General features: G+C 33.4%; 1 protein-coding gene across 14 annotated transcripts in view; it reads left to right on the forward strand.

Moving 5' to 3' along the window:
• Positions 1–23,126, forward strand: part of Robo2 (roundabout guidance receptor 2) — a 1,655,220-nt gene that overhangs the window by 1,624,097 nt on the left and 7,997 nt on the right. For all 14 annotated transcript variants that reach the window (XM_087208379.1, XM_087208384.1, XM_004842193.4 and 11 more), the window contains 3 exons: positions 2,711–2,971; positions 7,415–7,620; positions 19,733–19,906. In XM_087208379.1, coding sequence (XP_087064505.1) covers positions 2,711–2,971; positions 7,415–7,620; positions 19,733–19,906 — 641 coding nt within the window. The remainder of the gene's footprint in view (positions 1–2,710; positions 2,972–7,414; positions 7,621–19,732; positions 19,907–23,126) is intronic.

Below are 23,126 nucleotides of genomic sequence, written 5' to 3' on the forward strand. Positions count from 1 at the left end.
TTCAGTCATTTTATACAATCAGCAATATAGTCACATAATATAAAATTGCTATTTAAATGCTTTCGCTCTCCTTTGCCTGACATTATTTAAATAGTGAAAAATAAATCAAATGCAACTTCTAACATTTTTTGTTACCTCAGCATATTATGCCTGTAAATACATATTTCTCCTTTTTATTATATTCTGTATCATATATATAACATATATATCATATATATGATGTATCACTAGATTTTTAGAAATTAGAATCGTTTACTATGCATGAAGTAAGGAAATTTTAGGAAATAGCTATTTCCATTTCAAATATTGAATATACAGTATAGTTCTTTAATTAAAGATTTAATATCTCTGGCAACAAGCCGATGTAACTAAAGAAAGTGCACTTATTACTCTGTGGCACAAAAGAAAAAATCCTCTTTAGTAACAAGTTTTGTAGAGTAAATTTAATTTTAACTATTGATGAATTGGAATAGAAGACAAATTCCATACTCAAAGTAATTCCTTGTAATTTGGCTTCTTATTCACATTTTTGTTTAACTTAATTATACTCCATTTGAAGTCAAATAAATATATTAAGAAAAGAAAGCTGAGTATTCATATTAATGGAACAATTTGTGTATTTTCATTTCAAATCAATAAATATGATTATGATCTACTATTTATGAGGTACAATATTAGGTGTAACAAAAGACTATTACAGTTCAATGTCCTAGCTATAAGGTTGTTTATATACACTTAAGGAAAAGATTGTATACTCATGTGTAGGCTAAATACTAAAATAAATTAAGCAGTTAAAGGAATCAGCATTGGAAATGGTATTAAATTGTGTATAATCAATTTTCAAAGAAATGTGCAAAAATATTGTCAGTGCAAGTTCAGAAGAGTAATATATCACTGCTAGTTGGACTCATCAAGGAAATCATTATAAAAGATATGAGATTTAGCTTGTAGCTTGAAGGATTTGTAAGGTTAAAATAGCTAAAGTTGGAGGACTGAAATTTATTTGAAATAAGTTGAACTCTGTAACCAAATGTACCAGGATAGAAAAGTACAAAGAAAGAAGGAAACAAAACAACTTAGAGCAGGAGATTCCTGTTGAAAGACTATAAAATTTCTCTCTAAATGTAGTGTGATGTTTAAATATATTTAATGGACATAACAGAATGAAGAGAAGTGTATGTTTTTATTTATACCATTTTTATATTTTTGTAGACACATTTGTAAGTGGTGGGCAAGATTGATTAGAGGATAGGAAAAGTCTAAAGCAGCAATTCCCAACATGACAGTAGGTTACAAATGTTTTAAATAATACAGTCCTCAAGTTGAATCTGTTCTCTCCAACTATAAAACAAATAAAGATGGCAGCTCTAGAGAAATGTATTTTTTTGATACAGATTGGACACTCATATGTGGTTAATGAATGGGCATATAAGTTTAACCAATAGTAATTTCCAGTATAGAAAAATTATCATTTGTAACACACTAAAGTGTGACTGTTGTTCATGCTGTTATAAAAGTTACTTAGAGTTATCCTATCAAAAAGTGAAAGCCTTCTGAAACGGGGTTTTCAGTTTTAAACAGGATAAATAAAAAGACGTTCAAATGAAAATATTCAAAAAACATCTGAATTTCTCCAAGGTACTTTTTGTAAAATAGATTAAATATATATATATGAATTTATCAGAAAACTGTGCTGAGTAGTGGAAGAAAAAAGACACTGAAACAAATCAGCCAAATATAATATGGAAAGTAACTCAATTTAAGTACATACTATGGAGTTGTAATCAATTCCATGGCAGAGAAGTCTTCCCTAAACTAATGACATATGAGTGAGGATTGAAGAGGGGCAGGAGCTCACAGGGGCAAGAACACATGCAGATTGAAAAACATGCATAAGGCTGATGAAGGAAAGAGTAGAAAATGAAGTTAGAAAAATAGGCTGAAATACTGAGGGAGGGTCTTTTTAGCCCAGCTAATGAATTTGAGCATTTTATTAGTTATAGTTACTGAATGATTTTAAATGTAAGTGTGATGAAAATGATTTTAGAAATATAATCCTGTTGTGTGTATTGAGGCTATGGTAGAAGAGAAGATAAAAACCTAATAACAGAGTTAATGAGTTAGTTTACATTGGAAAGAGACTGTCTTTTATGGAGGTAGGGATGAAATATTGGAGACAGAAGAAATTTAAGCGGCTGAATTTATAAGACTGTTATATCCAATAATACTATTTATAATGATCGGTATGTCATATAGAATAAAAGGTTGGTATAGATCTATAATAAGAGAAAATAAAACTTTAAACACTGAATAGATGATCAATCAGCTCTCTTGGCATGTTCTCTTGGTGTGCAAGGATGAACAAGAGAAGAAAGTAGTTAAATCCACAAGCCCTAAATTCATTAATTGTCTTTAATTAGCAATTTGGTTTTTCCACACGAGTAACTTTGCTGGGAAGTTATTGCCTTGTATAACTGTGGGATAACAATTAGCTAATAAGGTCTTTAAAATATAAACTGAGATATTGAGATAACAGATGTAATTACAATTGGAAGTTAAGATAATTGCCAGGTGATTTACTGTGGTAGAACCAACAAGAGGAAATAAACTGAGAGAAGAATTTAGACACAATATGGTTGTTACTTGTAGCCATATAATTGTGTGCATTCTTACATGTTTTGATGTGCATTCTTTCCTCATCTTATTTCAGCTATGACAGTGATAGCTGGTGCCCACCATTACCTGTGCAAACATATTTACACCAGGGCGTAGAAGATGAACTGGAGGAAGACGAAGATCGGGTCCCAACACCTCCTGTCCGAGGCGTGGCTTCTTCTCCTGCAATCTCCTTTGGACAGCAATCTACTGCCACTCTCACTCCTTCCCCGCGGGAAGAGATGCAGCCCATGCTGCAGGCTCACCTGGACGAGCTGACCAGGGCCTATCAGTTTGATATAGCAAAACAAACATGGTAACTATCCTCAGAAGGGGATGATTTCAACACTAGGAAATTTCCTTCACACAGACTCACAAGAGATTCTCATAAAACTGTGCAGATGGGTTTTTAAATTTTTGTATGCTCCTTAATCATTTAGGTAATGAAACTGACTGCAGAAATGTTAAATAATTCATCCAGAGTCACTTAACTAGTTAGGGAGTGAACTGGGGCCAGGATTCAGATCTGCTGAATTTCAGGTTAACATGCTTTTGGCTATACTGGAGTCTTTTCTAATTTACGATTTAGCTCCAATTAGCTTATCCTTGAACTCACTTTTAATGCCATAATAAAAGACTCCTTTTAAATTCTTCAAAGTGCCTGTGGATAATTCTGTATGTGGTTGTGAATATGTAAATATAATGTTCTGCAGATCACTTATGGTCAATGTCAGCTATTAAAAGACTCTATTGGGACTGAAGAAAAACAAATCAGAAAAATAATATTAGTAACAGTAAGTGAATCCAGGACCGGGGATTTAGCTCAGTGTTGCCACCACCTGTCTCACAAGTGGAAGGTTCTGAGTTTGATTCCCCCTTACCAAAAAAAAAAAACCAAAACCAAACAAACAGTAAGTGCATTCAAAAATAACTCTCCAAGACCAAATTAAAAACCCCAAGTACATTTTTCTGATCCATCTACAAAGTTTCATAAACTACAGAGAAAATTTACTAAGATGTTTTATGTGAATATGGCAGAAATATAAGCACGACCAACTTTTACAATTTTATAGAGTTATTTTTTCTTATATTTTTCTCTCAAATAGTGATATATAAGCTTGGATACTTGAAAATAAATCTCTGTGACATACTTCAACTTATTCTCTGTTGATTTATATCCTGGGCTTAAAATTGGAGTAAAATTTTAAAGTACTATTTGCTTTTCTGATAGTTCTGGGTACTGAAAAAGTTAATAATGAGATAGTTCTTATCCTGTGTGTTAATGAAGTATTTTGAAAGTATAGCTAACTATACCTATAAAGAAATACCAAGTACAAGAATATCTCTTAAAGCAGTCATAAACATGTCATTTTCTTACAATAAAAGGCATTTAAATATTTTCCTAGTTATCATTTTCTCAAAAATTAATGATATCCTACAATTAAATAGTTTTATTAGCCAGGCATGTTGGCACACACCTGTAATCCTAACACTCAGTAAGCTGAGGCAGGAGGATCGCTATGAGTGGAAGACCAGCCTGGGCTACATAGTGAGTTCAGGGCCAATCTGAACTGCATAGTGAGAATCTGTGTCAAAACAAAAAAAAAAGCAAAAAATGTATTATTGTATAAAATATCACTATTTAAGTTAAAGCTAACTGCTTAAAGAATGATAGAACATCCTTCAAGTTAAGTAATGAAAACATATAGTTTAGCCATCTGTAGCATAAACTTTAGCTCGTGGGTTCTCAATTTTGTCTACTTTTGGGACTTATCTAGCTAATCATAAAGTATACTGATAGTTAGGTTCCACCTTCAGATCAATCCTGATTGCTTAGTTCAGGATTTGACTGAGAACAGCTAAGGTTGGGGTCAATGACATGAAGGGCAGCCTGTCTTACTAGCTGTATGGCCTTCAGCAACTTGCTTAGCATTTTTATGCTATAGTTGTCCCATGGGTAAAGTGATGAAGATAATAGTGATGGCTCATTTATGAAATTGAAAGGTAGTTCCTATGACCACTCCCATGTGTCCTACCAAGTACAAGTTTCAGGGATCCCCAAGAACACCCTGAGGTTGAAGGGTTCATTAGAAGAATTTATAGGACTCACTGGAAGCTATTATATGCAGACTTGCTGTCTATCATGGTAAGAAGATACAGATTAAAATCAAGCAACAGACAAGGTTTCAGTGCAGAGTCCAGGAAAATTTCAAAAGCAGAATTTTCAGTAGTCTTCTTTCAGTAGAGTCCCAGAGAGCATTGCTTTCTCAGTAAAGAATGTGACAATATATAGGCAATATTGCTAACCAGGGAAATGAACATGAGCCCTTGGGCCTAGAGACTTTATTTGGGTCTGTCACATAAATGACCTCAATATCCAATCCAGCCAGAGGTCTAGCTTAATGCTATGGCTCAAGTTCTCCAGTCTTCCCCATGGATTGTATTGTGAGACCTAAAATAGCCTAAAATGTCCAGGTAAATAGAGACCCCTTGACCAGGCAGAAAATCCTAACAGCTTAGGCATTGCGTCTTAGGAATGGATGCAAGAGGCATAATATCTCTTGGGTCAAGGTTAAATTTTTAGTTATGTACCATAGTTTTTGTGAGAGTTAGCTGAGTCATTTGTACAGTACTTAGAAAATTACTATGCATATTTTGCCTGTTATTCAGAAGGGTTTGGGTTTTCACCTGCGTTGTTCAATGTTCTCTTTGCACACTTAGAGAAGATTTTTCCACATAGAAAGTGCACAATAAGTATTTACTAAATGGATGCACAAACTAGTTTATTTCTACCTGTTCTAAGTACTAGGCCCTATTTCTTTCTTCTAAGTATACACCTACTTAATCCAGCACCCTTCCTTAATGCCTTAGGGGGCTCCACATGTGGGAGTAGTGAGCCTCTGTGAGATCATACCTTTCCCTTCTGGTTTAGAAGGGCTTCTTCATCAGGGTTGCGTATCAACATCACAAGGTGATGATTTTAATAAATTCCCAGTCTCCAACTCCAGGTATTCTGTTTGTACTGGATGATGAAATACACAGTACAGTGTCTGCTGCCAGAAGATATTTACAAATGTTATATTCCCTGATCCTGTATTTCACTTTATCTCCCAATTCTGTCTAACTTAAGGAGCACATATTTTTATCCCCTTGATTTTTTAAACAGTGCCAATAGTGATGTAAGTCTAGGATGTTGGCGTGTTCCATCCGGCTCAAAACCAAAGTCCGTACTGACAAAGACAAATGATTTGCATATATAAATATCGCCTTATATCCTGTTGATCACCATTTGGATCTCTCCACCCCTGATTCACAAACAGAATTTGAGGCAACACTTACTGGCGAACATGCTAATCGATTTTCAAAGTTTTGTTTCATGGTTTTGAGGAAGCTTGCTCTTTCTCTCTGACTTTTTAATTAATGAATTGTGATGTATGCCACAGATAACTTGGGACTTCCAATTCATCTTCTGTTTTATTGGAGATTTGGGTCTCATCATATTGTTGTAGCCTCCAAAACTAACATTTTTGAGTTGTTCAATATGAGGAGATCTAGAAACCTTTTAACATTAGACTAGGTTGCATATTCAAGAGTGCAATAGGGAAATAAATATTATGTAAATTCTAGAAGACTGTAATATTTACCAAAAAATGCAAATGAAAAGAGACATAATTCTTTATCTTTCATTTTTAAACAACAGTAAAATGCCTTATACTTACTTTTTAAACTCCCTTCAATTAGAAAAATCTTTAAAATACTCATATAAAGGTGATAAGGCTCACTTGGTCAAAACACATAGTATGTTCACTCTTTAAAGGCAGTTGCCAATAACAATGAATTACTTTTGTTGAGCATTGTATAGGTTTCAAGAATTTCTTGTGTAGTCTCAAATCAAATCAACTGAATCCCAGGATCCAGCTACACATTTTATTAACCAGTGATTTAAAATATGTCACATTTTTGTCACTCTAAGACCTTTTAAAAGAGGGCTGATAACACATATCAACTTCCTTCAAAGAGTTGAGATTGCATTATTTACTCATTTTAAAGGATTTATTTAACAAACCCATTATTCAGAAAACAGAGAAAGGTAAGATGAATCTTTTCTGCCTTAGAAGAATTAAATACTCCAGTGGGTGAGCTAGATTCAAAATAGAAAGACAGAGCACAAAGAAGCTGTACCTGACCTAAACTGGGCAAGTGAAGAGAAACAGCCATCCTGATCTGGGAGATGTCATGCAAAAAGAATCCTTCTGGGGTGGGAAGTATGCTCAAAGGGGACCCCAGGAGGTACCAGACTCTACGTTACATCTTTTCATCACTGGGGCCAGAAAGCTCATAAGTAATATAGGTTAAGTATAACTTCGTCACCAAACTGAAAAATAATTACATTCCTTTTTGAGGAGTCAACTTGTGACAAACATTTCTATTCTTTAGGTGACATATTTATACAAAAATACTACATCTTTATTTTTTCTCTGTGTATCATCCTATCAATATAAGTAGAGGAATTTATTAGCCTGTGTTGTTGTTTAGCAGGGCATGTATCCATAGCTCATTGTCTCTTCTGAATGCAAGGAAACATTGTGCTCTCCAAAATTAGTTAATGGTAACAAAGACAGTATCAGATACTAAATCATCCCTAATTACAATTGGGTTAAATGTTAATGCAATTTCTCTTTCTTTCTTTCTTTCTTTCTTTCTTTCTTTCTTTCTTTCTTTCTTTCTTCTTTCTTTCTTTCTTTCTTTTGAATTTTAGGCACATTCAAAGCAATAATCAACCTCCACAGCCCCCTGTTCCACCATTAGGTTATGTGTCTGGAGCCTTGATTTCTGATTTGGAAACAGATGTTCCAGATGATGATGCTGATGATGAAGAGGAAGCATTAGAAATCCCCAGGCCTCTGAGAGCACTAGACCAGACACCAGGATCCAGTATGGACAATCTAGACAGCTCTGTGACAGGTAATGGAACTGATTTAATAGCAATAACTAACCTATTTCCAACATGAAAATGCACCAAAAATCAGGTACTTTCTTATGTAAGATTTATTTGCCTTCATCTATTTCTGTAACATTTTAAATATGTTAATGTTAAGCACAAAATTCAAAAAGGATTTAGAAATACTTTTGCTTTGCTGCAAAAATGATAAGAAAATTCATGAATTTTAAAAAGGTTTGAAGACACGAAAGAAAACTCAATTATATCCAGGGCTTTCATGAAAAGTTCACTCTGCTAGGGAATCAAGTATATAACATAAAAAAACCTTGCCTTTTAGAAATGATATATTTTGTATATCAGGAGCAACACACATGGTGAATGCAATCTTCAAGCACTTCTTGATATTTCACTCTGTAAAATCATTCACTGATGAAAATAAGCAAGTCTTCAGAATAAGCTTCTCTTAGGTTACACAAAGTATTTTTAGAGTGAAAAATGTATAGTGTGATAAAGAGTATGTTTACTAATTTCATATTGGTGAATCCAGTAATTGGTTCTCTCCCAAGAAGTATAATCATTTTGAATGTTCACTTCTTTGGCTTCCTCTTGCCTTGTTCACCAGGCGAAAGACTTCAGTTGGTACTGACCTATTATGATGATAGGGCTGATACATGCCCTATTTCCAAGGATTTAAATTAAATTTTAAATCCGAATGTTTACACAATGAATATGGAGGAATGTAAAAATTCAATATTTCTATGCACCCAGTTATCCATTTTTGACACACAAGAATGGCCATTACATGACTATGAAGGCATACCTACAATCGACTGATGTCTGTTCCTTGCATTTCATTAAATCTTCTCAGACAACCATGCCATCTGTATTTACGTCTATGACATCTTTCATCTTGGAAGGTATTTTATCCAAGTCTCAATTCATTTTTGCTCCAAGATCTTCCCAGCCTCCACAGAGTTTTGCACAACATGTTGCTCTGCAAACACTCATGGAAACTAGTTTATGAGAGTAGTGAAGAAGTGTTAGTACCCGTGAATTTCTTCTGCATCCCTTCATAAGTTGCACAATATGTGATGTATTCATTTTTCTTTTTGCCTGGGGGCTGGTCTGTTTACCAGGCTAATTAATTAAGATTTAAAAACTGCAGATATACTGCTGTGATTTGAAGCCCGTATCCAAATGAAGGTGACAGAGCAAAAGTTAAAATATTTGAATACAGAGACCAGAATTATTAGTGCCCTATTATTTTAAGCCTCTTTGCCTGGATTTCTGGCACAATCTCCTTTAGGGTAAAATTCTGCATATTTTTGCATATTTTACTAATGATACTGAACTCTTTTAGTAATACTGTAAAAAACTGCAAGAATAATGAAACAGGTATAGCCTATATACTTCTTGTATTAAATATTATAAACTCAAATTGATAAATATATCTATAAATTAGGCTAATGCCATTTTTGCACTTTTACCTACTTGCCTGCTAGGAGCAAGTTAGGCCATCTAATGTGACTGTGGTTCCAGCAATCTGCATTTTTCCTGTAGCTAATATAATGTTCATTCCAAATGAAGTTTTTATTGCTAAGAAAACAAAGTCTGTTTTCCAATTTGAATTCACTGCTTAATTACTGCCATATAGAAAAACCTTAGGGTGTTTAGGTATGTATTCCAGAATAAATTTATCCTATGAATAAAACATCTCTTTAATAGAAGTTGTCCTTGCTACTAAAACAGCCAAATAAAACAGCCTCCATTTTTTTGTATTTCCATGCAATAGTAACTTTGAGAACAAAGTTTGATCAGAGGTTTAATTTGCTTTTTGGATTATGTATATGTATCTGAGTGTAGGTAATGAGTATGAGTGTATATAATTACATGTGTGTGTAGCAGATATGAGTGTACTAGAGTGTGTGTGCATATGTAGGATATGTGAATGTGTGTATGAATACATATAGAAGTGTAGATAAGGTGGTGAGTGTACACTGATTGAGAGTAGGGAGTGTGATTAAGCATATATAGGAAAGTGTTGGTATAGGGCAGTGGTGGTGAACCTATGGCACACATGCCACGGCTGGCTGTTTGTATTATTGAAAGCTCTAAAAAGTTCGCCATCACTGGTATAGGGTGTGTGAGTGTATTCATGTATACATTTGTGTAGAGAGAGTGAGTGTGTGTATAAATATGTAGGAGAGTATGGATGGGGTGGTAAGTATATGTCGAAAGTGTGAGTGAGTATATATAGGGAGTGAGTGCATCAAAGTGTATTGCAGTAAGAGACCAATAAGGTGTATGAGTGTACTGGGATGTGGGTTCATGTGTGTCTATCTAGGGATAACCTGCAGGTGGATGTACATAGAGAAAATGTTATAGAAATCAACATGTGAAGAAATATTGTCCTAAAATGATTATTTTTTCTTAGGACACTTAAGGCTAGTTTAATGGTGCTAAAATAAGTAGACAGTAATATATGCAGTACTGCATTTCATTTGACTCTGACCTTTGTAAGATGGTGAGTGCCTCCAGAAAGGATTCTGACCTTGCCATCATTTACTCTGGATTTAAAACATGATTGTAGTGTAACTTAGTCATTATTTTCAGTTGAAATTCCCCAATATTTTCATTTCCATGAAACAGATAGGTTCCATTTCTTGAAACTCTAAAGCCTACCAGAATGATAGTCCAATGACATTGAACTACAAGCCTATGTATAAAGTTATGTATGCATTTACTTGGATATAATGCACCCAACAGCTGCCACATTAGGAAGAATCATGGTTAACAAGCTACAGAGCCTGTCTTTGTAAAGAAATGTGCATATTAATTCCAAATATTTCCATAACAACTAAGTAACTGGACATGGCTGCACATGCTTATAATCCCAGCAGCTGGGAGGCTGAGGCAGGAGGATTGCCATGAGTACAAGGCTAGCCTGTCCTACTTAGTAAGTCAAGAGCAACCTAAACTACATAGCAAGTGTATGTCTCAAAAATCCAAATCAAACTAAACCAACCAACCAAACAAAAAACAACTAAGTAAATTGTGAGGGACTTCTTAAAATTTGAAATGCTCATTCATGAGCAAAAAAGGCCAAATAAAAGGAGTCTATCCATAGTTCCATATTCCATGAACTCAGTAAAAAAAAGTATATATTTGCATTTATATTTATCTTATATATTTATGTCAATAGCAAACATTTATCTTTATTACATCTAATCACTTGATTAGGGACTTAGATTCAATAATCATAACAATAATAGCTATAATACATAGCAAGTATTTAGTCCCAAATAAGTATAAGACACTTCTTAACCAGTGGCCTGTTTTTCACATGCCTCAGTGAGTCAACAATGATTTTTGCATTTTAAAAGGTTTTAAGGAAATCAAAAATAAATAACAAAAAACAAAAAAAGATGAAGTTACAACAGAGATGATAAAGCCTAAAATACTTAGTAGCTGGCACTTTAGAGCAAAGAATTTGCTACCTCCTATTCTAAAGCTTTACCATATACTGACAGTTTAATGCTCAAAATTCCATTATTTCTGCTCTCATTTTTATACAAGAAAAGTGAGTCACAGAGGGATTTCAATCTTATTTCAAGGTCACTCACCTGATGAGCGTCAGAACAATGTTCAAGATCAATCAGTTTTATTCTAAAGCTAAATTACAATGATTCCCTATCCACAAATGCTCAGTTTTCTTCTAATCTCTGGAATTAGCATAGCTGAGAGGAAAATAAGGCTCTGATCTGTACTTACAAGTGCATCTTCCTGTGTGTGTGCATGTGCATATGTGTGTGTAGATGAATAGATATGTATTTATTTTTTCAGATCATTTTCTTTATTAGTACATATTTGTAGTACATAATGTTTACATTATTGTGGGAACTCAGTACCTATACATAGTATATCTTAATTCCTTTCTTCATATCTTTTCATTTCCCCTCCTTCCATTTCTTCATCCCTTTTCTCTCAGAGAAGATCTGTCTCCCTACTTCCTATTATATTGAATTTTCTCTTTATTTATTGTTTGGCCTTCATATATAAGAGAAACCATGTGGTATTTAAGCTTGTTTGTCTGATTTATTTACTTAACATTATGCCCTCAAGGAGAATCCTTTTTCCTACAAATAATCCAAGATTATCTTTCTTTATGGCAGAGTAGTACTCCATTGTGCATAAATAACACATTTTCTTTACAAGTTCATCTATCAATGAATATATAGGCAGTTTTGAAGATTTAGCTATTATGGATTCTGTTGCTATAAGATTGGTATATATTTATAAGAATCCAGTGTAATTTTATCTCTGTAAAGAGTCCTCCACTACTGTGCACTTAGTAAAGATCAAAAGATTAATTTTTAGATGTGACTTTATTATTATTTCTCATAGTTAGTTCCATGTTTATTTACAGTGACCTAACAAAATTCAACACTACCAGCCCTTTTAGAGGCAAGCTCATTTTTATAATTTTTATTTTAATCTATGCCTACGATGCACACCTATTTGGTTGTAATAAAGTACAGAACTGCTATTATTTTAGGACTTTGCACACTATTTTGTGCTAAACCATATCCTCATAGAATTGATTCTTCACAAATATGCTTGTCATATTTTCTTCCTAAATGCCAAATCCACCACTTTCAGGTGACAGGGAGGAGAAAAGCTTTGAAACTTTCTTGTAATTTCCTCGGTGAGAGTCAAGAGTAAGTGTTTCCTGAATTTAATGACACCACCATGAAAAAAGAAGGCAACAGGAGAGGAGGCAGAAGGAAGATGTCCTGAACTTGTAGCCAAGATTCTAACTGCCCCAGTGATTACAAACAGGCCTAGAGGGAGTGCTGTTAGGTAAAGGAACAAAAGTTCCTTTGTCTGCTGGGCCCCACATGAACACAGCAGCTGAGAGGAAATTGTGGCTCTGTATTTTCTGTTTTATGTCTTTGGAGATTTTTCTGGAACTCTCACCCTGGCTCAGTCTGAAAAGAATGAAACCAGGCAGCCTCGCTGTCTGACTTGCCCACACAGCTCTTAGAGTGTTGGTCACCAAATATTTTGACCTGAAGTCTTGCTTCGGCTGCAGAAACTTCAAAAAAATAATTTTAGTATTAAGGGAAATGCTAAAAATAATGAAATGATTTTCTCAGACTACCTGAAACACCTCCGATGTCTTTGAAAAGAAACTAAATGTAAACTTCAATATTTAATGGATTAAAAAGTTAAATACTATATGCATGATATTGAAGTAAAACAAGTTAATGGGTGTCAAATGAACCAAGGAAGAGATTCTTACAGCTTATTTTGAAATTTTGCTTTTATATGTTACATGTGGATGGAATAGTTGTATATTCAATATATTTGAGTGAAAAAGGAACTTCTAGAAACTAGAGATATTTTCTACAGAAGTCATTATCTGAACTGATTTGGCCAAAGACATTTATAATTGAGAATTGTACTTAGCAGGTACTTAGACAAATAGCACTCAGTAGGAAGGACTCCTGAATTAAATATTGGCTCAAAAAACGAGGAACTGTTAGTTTTGGTATCTCATAAAAATGGTAATGCAACAATTAGCAGGGTCATATTATAAAGCACAGACTTTACTCTAGCTTAATGGATCTAGGGATAAGCATTTATCAGCAAGGAAGGATTTAGCATAAAACGACATGCAAATGAATTGATGACTGATCATAAATTAATTTTAGTGCTGAAGATGTAATAGAGACACAGCAAGATGCCACTTTACCATGCTATTTTATGCTCAGTAACATGTGAGCAACAGCTTAATGTCCTATGTGCAGTTCTTCTTTAGCAGCTTGAATAAATTTGAGATTTTTTTGGGGGGGGGGGCTTTCAGCAATTTTAAACTTGAGAAATTTGGAAAGATTAAAATGAGAACACAAATAAATTTGGCTATGTGACATAAATTCATTTTACATTGAATGTTTAAATATGTATTGATTATATTTGGGACTATAACATGTCAAATGGTTATAAATTCTCACAATTTGTCCCAAATCTCTGGCTGAATGCTTTCACCTGGTGTTTACTTTTAATTTCATGTTTCTATATACACTTATGAAAAAACAGCAATTCAAAAAATGACTGAGTTTTAAATTTATTAATTAATATTTTTCTTCCAATCACTGTCTCCTGTTTTATCTTTTTTTGGTGTGGCGGGGGCCTGTTTACCTAAATTTCAGGCCATTCTTAGTATGTAAATGTAAGGGAAGAGGAAAAATAGTAAGCACTAAGATGTGAAATTAATAAATTTTAACAACTATATATGGATAATTTTATTATATTTTATATATTTTCTATTCATGGAATGTGGCCCAATAGCTTTAAAAGTGTTCTCCACAGATGCACCCATCTGTATATTATACTCCCATTTCAGAGGGGAATATTTTGAACATGAAAGACAGAGAAAGAAAAGGATAAAAAGAAAAAAATGTACTACTTTTTCTGTTCTTTGCCCTCTCTCTTTCTTTCATTTAGGATGGTCAGGGTTCTCATGGCATAAAGTGGTCAAATATATCTATGCTATTTGTCTCTTCTGCTCTAAAGTTGCCTTTCTAATCTCTGCTCTTACGAAAAGTAGAGATAGCTGGGGCTATTTACCTCAACTCCCTTGAAGTCCTATCTTCCATGCAACTGTCTCTTCCTCAAAAGATGAAAGAAGTATCAGGAAAAACTGTACGAATGAGATTTTTGAAGACATGACTGGGAGCACTGAAGAGTGAGTCCAAGATGAAAACAGAGAAAGTAGTACAGGAAAGTAGTTGATTTGTTTAGTGTATGGCAAATGTATATATGGAAATTTTCATGTGAAGGACTCACTGACAAGAAGAAAAACTGGGTTTTTAGGGGGGAAGTTAAGCTAATTCTCTATTAGTAAGTTTCACAGATGGCATTTCTTTGGTAATATGGCTGTGGTTTTTTTCCTAGGTTTTGCAGGTTCAGAGACTAAATTTTTCTGTATTTTAGATCCTCAGGATGAAACCATAAACCAGCAGACAGAAAAGAAACAAAACAGACTCGTGTATTTCTTGGCTGATCATAATAGAGAAAGAATTTAAAAGAACAAAAAAAATTGAGTACATTTAAGTACATTAAAATGGGAAGGTGTGGATAGAGGAGTCACACACACAATAATAAATTGTCACTTGATGTAAATTCATTATCTTAATTTGAATAAAATACCAGTAAATATAAATATTGAAGTGTATCACAGCATAAAGATTATACAAATATTTCATTTTATAACATATTATTATGTAATACAAGTTATATATGTACTATTTCTTAATTTCTAATTTTGGATGATGATCACATTGCTTTTCCTCTTATCTGAGTAATCAACAAGGATTCACTAACATTCTATTCCGTATTCAATAAATTTTCTAGATCTGCTTATGAGGGCATTCTTTTTGCATTTTGAGGAAAAAAAGGTCAATGCTGAGAAATTATATATCAAATAGAATCACACATAAATTTACAGTGAATAATGGAAATGTTAAAAGCACTGAAATCAGAATGAACACATTGTTAGTTGAATTTCTACTATACAATGCCCTTTGTATAAGAAATATGGAAATGAATAAAAGTTAGCTCTTAATGTCCAGAATTCTCCTTTGAAGAGGAGAAAACATACATTATCAACAAACTGTAATAAAGGAAGCGAAATGATACACTACTGTGTACACAGCCTTTGAACAACAACAACAACAAAAAGACACAAGACTGATTTTCCCTTATTGTAGGTGAGGTAGAACTAAGGCAGTGAGGTAGAAGGTACTTCATTTAGACTTTGCAGTTTGACAGTGTTAACAGAGTTTGCAATAATACAAAGTATTCCCAAGGAATGGGAGGTGATGTATAGGTGAGGCAAAGACTGCCCTGGCTGTAAGACCAAACAAGGCTGCAAAGGTAGACTGGTCTTAATATTGAAGGGTGTCAAGAGACCCAAGGAGCAGTTTGGAAGTGACACTGGAGGACTAGGTAGACTTTAAATGAATTAGCAAAAGAGTATTACAAGTGATTCAGAAAGATAATTCAGCTAACAATCAGAAAGAAGAGATTAGAAGGAAATCAGAAGGAGTTTAGAGATGAAAAAAAAAAAAAGGATGGTTGTTTGGAAAGCGAGAGCATTTAGAAAAACAGAAAAGAGCACATGGAAAGGATTGGAAGTGAGCATTCAAATGGTTATAACTATTCTCAGATCTAGAGTATCATATTCTTTTGTGAACCCTGACTGAATCACTTTGATTTTTTCTTATCTACTGTAGCATTATATTGCAAGGCCTATTGCATCATTTCTTCTTTCATTTTGAGCTGTTGGTCCTTGACTTGTGATTATTAACCTAGAAATGAATCTCTCCAAGGAGGCTCGGTTGCTGGTGTTATCTCAGATTCCTTGCAGTGGCCTGTGTCAAGGGAATTTGTTTGGAAAGTAGAAAGTGTATCTGTATGCTTTTGGCAAATAGAATCAAAACTCTATCTTTCTCTGTTACACTTAACACCCTTTTAACTTCTCAGATCATTCTGACCCCTTCAGTTTCTGTGTTCTCCATCTTTAGAGTGCATAAATTCATGTTACTGTATCCTGGCACCTTGATTGAAAATACAAATTTTGCATGGCAACACTTCTAACTACAGTGTTGTCTCTTAAGTATTGAAGAAAAGGAGGCATACTCTGTAACGTTTGATTTTCACCTCTTTCATGTGCATGCATTTCCTTTATTTAGAAATCCTAAATAAGCTTTCTCTAAATAGTGTTTTATCGCCCTCCTAACAAAAATTAGAGTAAGTAATACTTGGTATTTTATTGTCATGAATTAATGGTATAAAAACTTAAGTAAATACTGTGATATTAATTGTATTAATAAGTTCCTAGTATGCTTTTTTCTATGAAAATATATAAAATGTTTAATGACTTTCTAGAAAGTTAAGAACAGTTCCTTACACATAAAGCTAAAATTATTTTCCTCTGTTGACATGTTGCCTTTTACAGAAAAAAAATCCATATTAATTCTGGTGATACTCTTTCTAGAGGTTATGTTGTAAAGATAAGTATTAGTATTAAAGAGACAACTGGAGTTTTTCAAACAATTAAAAATCAAAGAAAGCATAGTGAGTATTGACATTAATACAACTTTTATAAAATACATTTTCCTTATGGTCTACATTTATTGTTTTCAGAATGTTTATAAATTTTTGTTTTTGATTTTTTCTATTTCTTAAGTAATCAATTTTTTTTATTTTAAAATCTTGAAATAATTCTGTATCTTTGGTGTTAGAGAACTATATGTACAATACCTGAGATACAAGCATTTATGCAGATTATTATTGGAGTCTGAACTAACTTTAAAACTTATTTACATTGTTTTTTCAACTAAACCCCTCATTGGTTTAAAATCAGTAATTGTTTTGATAAATGTTCTTCCCTGAATTGTAGAAATTTAATACATATAGCAGCTCTTTTTGGAAAACTTTCATGTAGTAATCGAACCATTTAGAACCTGTTTTATTCATTGTTGCAAATAGATGCAGATTTTAAACTAGCATCATTCTTCTACACTGAGAATTTTTAAACATGGATATGTGGCTAGAGAACTCAGGATCAAATTTCAAAGATGAAGCAAGGTGTTGAGGCAGCCTCCTTCCTCGTTAGTATAGTGTGTACAAGAAGATAAGATATCCAATGTATACAACTCACTAGCCAACTACATTTGTTTTTAGGTTCAATGGTAAATGGATGGGGCTCTGCATCTGATGAGGATCGTAACTTTTCTAGTCATAGATCTAGTGTAGGTAGCTCCTCAGATGGCTCCATCTTTGCCAGCGGCAGTTTTGCACAAGCACTGGTGGCAGCAGCAGATAAAGCTGGTTTTAGGCTGGATGGAACCAGCCTTTCAAGAACAGGTTGGTAGAATCCAAGTCAACACTCTTTGCATGACAGAGTCTTGTCCTTTGGACACTGATCTTCTTTCTCTTATACTTTCTCCTTAGAGAGTCTGGCTGCAGGGCTTTCTTTAATATGCATGAACACAGATTGGATGCTCTGTTACCAGAACTCTTTTCTGATGTTAGTTTTACAGAGCCAAAATAGTCTACTCACCACCTTCTAATCCTTTCTCTTCATAGCTGTGCTGATTAATTGGAATATGCTTCCTTTTTATAATACAACAAAGCAGCAAATAAGATTGCCATTGAATTTTCAATAACTCACACTTTGCAGAATCCTCACACAATCAATAATGAACCTAGTGTTTAAAATTATTCATCTTTTATCTCCCTTACTTTCCTTTGCCCATCTCTTTCTGCAAATGCATTTTCTGGGAAGGTTTCTTCAGCATGGGGTGAATGGGTCTAAGGCTGTTGGTCTAACAGTTCAAATAATGGATGGTCATATTAATTGTTTGGCTAAGATTTTAATACAATAATTTATTTTATGATTTAAAGGATGCTAACTAAAGATAAACCTACTGCATTTGCAAATTGAATAAAATGATGACTACTTATATATTGCTCTTTAGAGTCATTTAATTTTGATTGCTAAGAATAAGGATTAATCTAAGGGCAATTATGTAATTTTTCATATGCTGCTTTTTCCTCAAAGAAAGAAATGCCAGTTTAGCTATAATAATAGATTAGTAAATTATAATCTTTTGTTTTCCTGGAGAGAAAAAGTAACTTTGGCATGATGTATGTCTTTATATTTGTATGTATACATCTTAACTGTACATATAGGAAACTAATATATGAATTAAATGGAGATGTCTTCTAAAACAAAGTAATAAAACTAACCTAAGTGTATTTTTAAAATCTTAGTAGTATTCAAATAGTAAATGAAAACTATTTTGACGCTAAACTTTCAAGTCATAACAATGAATCTTGGAAGTTGCTTTCAAAATATACCATCAATATTTCTTTTGAGCTTGCATTAAGTAGTTTTCAAACAAAATAAAAAAGATTTCTCAAGCATTGCAAAGGTTTATTTTCATATAGCATCTAAACTAAAATAAGTTGTAAGTTAACTGTTGTTTAAATTTTCTTGCTTTATAAAGCATAAGTCAAAAACTTTATGTTGCCTGAGTGCTTTTTGTGGCATTAGCTGTAAACAGAGCAGTGAGAAAGTGCAAGGAAACTAATAAATTTGAAGTCAAAAATGCATTTCTTGCATGTATGCTAATAGCTAATAAAGCATTAAGCAATATCATGCCATACTGACTTGGGAAAATGTAAGTATTTATAATAATTTTGTATGGTATAAAAACACGTACAAGAGAATAAATACATGCACATAAACCAGGCCTCTCTTAGTATAATAAACACAGCATTAAAATAATAAGCTGTTTAAAATTTATTAGCTCACCTTTCCCTAGAATAAATTTCCTTCTGTTTATACAAAATCACAAATAAAGTAGCATATTTCATTTTACAGTGAGAATTAAGAATCTGCTCAGATACAAATAACATTCCTCAGAAAACACCTATTAAACTTTGGATATACAAGGTGATTTTTATCTTGCTGTCTCCTTATGCTATTGACTTTCTGCTAAAAAAACAAAGGTAGAATACATCATGTATGCACATTTCTTGGTAAGGTCAGTTGAATATATGTATCTGAGTAGATCTTTCATGTAACATTTCAAATATAATTATTATAAGACTTTTTTTCAGTTTTCAGAGAAAGTTTATAATATTCGAAGGATGAAATTTGAGTAAATCAATAAAATAGTGCACGATTTATTTCAGAAATATCCTCTTTAGTTTAGAAAAGTATGTGCTGAATGGATTTGCATATATCTATGAAAATTTCCTAAGATTGTCAAGGTTAAATAAAAATATAATCAACTAATAATGAACTTTTGGTTGGTGGATTTGCTTATGTTCACTTGTTTGAAATACTATTTGGTGGCTGGGGTTTTTCAGTTTATTAGAAATTGGGCAAATTTTATACAGCAGGACCATAGAGAGATGCATCAGTATTTGATATCTTCAAAAGGAATCTGTAGTTAGGTTCACAGTTTAGTTTTAGGAAGAGCAGAAATACATGGCAGAATCCAGTATCTGTCATTCTGATGACATTCTCTGCACTCCCTTCCCTCTTTTTCTTTTTAGGAAAAGCCTTTAACTCCTCTCAAAGACCTCGACCTACCAGCCCATTTTCTACCGACAGTAATGCCAGTGCAGTGCTGAATCAAAGTCAGAGGCCGAGGCCCACCAAAAAACACAAGGGAGGGCGAATGGACCAACAGCCAGCATTGCCTCATCGAAGGGAAGGAATGACAGATGGTAAGTTTATTTCCGTTTCTCTTGTCTCCTTACTAAAGAGATGTGCTCTGTGCAGTCATTAACCTAGATGAAAATAGCTTTGATAGATTAAGCATTGCCTCATGACATAACAAGGCAGAAGCCTGGCCATATGGTCTTATTTAAATAAAACACCCTCTTTTTAACAATCTGAAACTGGTCCCATGTTACCAATCCTCAAGAAAGATATGCCATATCACTTTTAAATGTTGATTTTTCTACTCTTCTAGCATTTTTCTTTAGTACTTTTTAGCAAACATTGCACTTTAAGATTAAGAAAGAAAATGTAAACAGCATGTGCACTTGTTATAGTATCAGAACACTTATGACAGTAAATTATAATATCTTAGATAATATTTCGCTTTTGGAAAAGATGTTCAAATAATTTTTCAGTTCTATGAATTTCAGGGTGCAAAGCGCGCTCATGTAGTTGAAGGAGTGTCTTAGGTCAGTTGGGACTTTGTTGACTGTTATAACCTTAAATACATTGGAAATTTATTTCTCACAGTTCTGGAATCTAAAAAGTCAAAATTGAAGGTATTCACAGATTTGGCGTCTGTTGAGGGCTGTCTTTCTGGTCCCATCTTGCTGTGTTCTTGCATAATAGCAGAGATCTGTCTAAAGTGCGTTGTACACAGACACTAATTCCATTCATTAGGAATCTGTATTCATGTCCTAATCACCATCCAAAGCCTGCACCATCCAATGCCATTATATTGGAGGTCACGATCTCAACATGTGAATTTAGGAGGACAGAACAATGGGTCAGTAATTTATTTTTCTGATAAAATTCATATAGTGATTTTTTGGGGGCTTTAGGAGTATACAGTCTCTATCTCAGCTACTCAATACTGCCATTGTTGCATGAGTATAACTACTGGAAAAGTAAAAAAAAAAATGGATACAACTGAATTCCAATAAAGTTTAATTGACAAAACAGGTACTGCCTGAATTTGGCTTATGGGCTGTAGTTTACTGACCTGTTTCAATACTTTTATTTTTGTATATCATCTCACCTTTGCCTAAAAACTACCAGCTTCAGAAAACAGTATTAGTATTTCATCAGTTCCACGGAACACAGGCTATTCTTCAGGTTTTCCTGATTATTTCCCACGTAATTCTTAATATCTTTTAAAGAATGAATGAAAATATTTATCCTCAAGTTTTATTCTAAGAAAAATTAACATATTTAAACTGCCCAATATAATGATAGACCCAGAAGTAAATTTCTTTTCCCTTCTTCTATAAGCATATAAACTTTGTCCTATTATTGTTTCACTAAACACCAAAAGAATAAATTTAGCCAAACTGAATCTTAGAACCACTTAGGGAAATCTGAAAATACATCCTATAGATTCAAATTATTGTGGTGTAAAAGCCAGTTATGGGTATTTTTGAAGCTCAATCTGTGGATCTAATATATATATATATATCTGTCTTGGAGAAGCTGTGATCTAATCCTTAGCATTCTTAGACTTATCACTAAAGAACAGAATGAAGCTTAATTGGAAAGGAAATGTGTTTTGAGGAAGGGGGATTCACTGTCTGGCAGCCATCTTTGCACTTTCTTTTATTACCTTTTACTCCTAAGAAGACTTAGAAAGCCAAACATGCTTATGCAAAAATCTTTCACATTTACTTACTTTTCCTTCTTTCTCCATTTTAATTGTACAATTTCTGTAAGACATGAGGGTTAAGGTTGCAAAGGAGAGTTTTTTACATTTTTTTTTATAAATGGTTATCCTTTGGTAAACAAAAATGCTTACCACTGCTTTTCTGCCTCAGATGCTTTGAAGATTAGTTGATCACTTAAAATAGTCTTTGTGTTGATATTATTCTCTCTAAAAGGAAACCTCTCATGGATATGGTATCTATAAATCTAAAAATTAAGAATGTTATATTTTTTCCTACTCTGAATATCATGTCAAGAGAAAAAAATTAGTTGAATATTTTCTTTGATTTTTCAGTAATATTTGAAGACTGTATCCAGAATGTGTGGATGATATAGAATCTGAATCAACAGAATAGAGAGTTTTCTTTCTTCCTATTATATTTTTTTTACAAAATTTTTCTATATATCTTCAAAAAACAATTTACTCCCTGGTTTAATTCACAATCAATATATTGCTTATCTTTAGAAAAATAGATTCCTACATGTTTAAATATGCTAGCATTCTAAAAAATAGTAATGCATTATGTGTTAATAGTAGGTACATTTTAGAAATAGTGATATTGAAAAGGAAATTTTGGCTTACCTGTCTTCACACATGTTCAATCTAAAGACATTTTAATTGTGATACCAGAACATTTATTTCAAGCACCTCCCTATAAATTATCCTTAAGAATATTGTTATTTTACAACAAACACTTATGCCACAACATTTATGTGATAAGAATCCATGTGTCAGGAATAATTTCCAGAATCTTCACGTAAAATCAAATTGGGTAGGTTGCTACTTAGCAATGCTCACTGTATAGAAAAATACACTAAAACTTTTGCATTATAGATTTTATAATACAGTTTTATAGTTATATTAATTAAGGCAATTATTTCTAGTTGCTTTAGCAAACAACCTCTAACCCTCAGAGTTTTAGCACAGTAAAACTTTCTTTCTAATTGACATAATGATCTATCAAGCTCACGTGGCTGTCCTCTAAGCAGTAACGTAAGTATGTAGGCCTCTTCAGTATAGGAATGCCATCATTTTCATGACTGGACCATTATGGTTTCTTAACAAGGGGGAGACAGAACTTGAGTGATCTTTGCAAGGTTTTAGTGGCAAGTGGCAAGTGGCACTTTACACTTCATTGTCAAGAATTCTATCCCATGGTTTCAAACTCACTTCTAGGGTAGGAAAGTAATCTCTGGGTCCAATAAGAGGAGTCTCTATTCAAAAGACTGTGCAAAAATCCAGACACATTTAAGGAGTATTCTCTTATGTAAAGTCTTTCCTAACTAAGCTTTGCTGAATACAAGTCTTCGGTCTATTTACCCAGGAAGTCAAAGAGTAGTCTTTGAAACCAGTGCATTCAACAATGCTGAAGAAAGAAAGATCTATACCCATTAAACTCTTTTCCCTAGCCTATCTTCTTCCAAACTCTTCTCCCTTTCCCTTAGTTCTTAATATCTTATTCAGAGAAGGGGCTCATTCCCAGCTCTGTCATGTTGTGGCTTTGACCATTGAGCAAATTCATGTGTTCA

This window comes from Heterocephalus glaber, unplaced genomic scaffold (assembly GCF_053883595.1).
Source record: "Heterocephalus glaber isolate CG9 unplaced genomic scaffold, H.glaber_assembly_v1.0 deba00000122, whole genome shotgun sequence".
NCBI lineage: Eukaryota > Metazoa > Chordata > Mammalia > Rodentia > Bathyergidae > Heterocephalus > Heterocephalus glaber.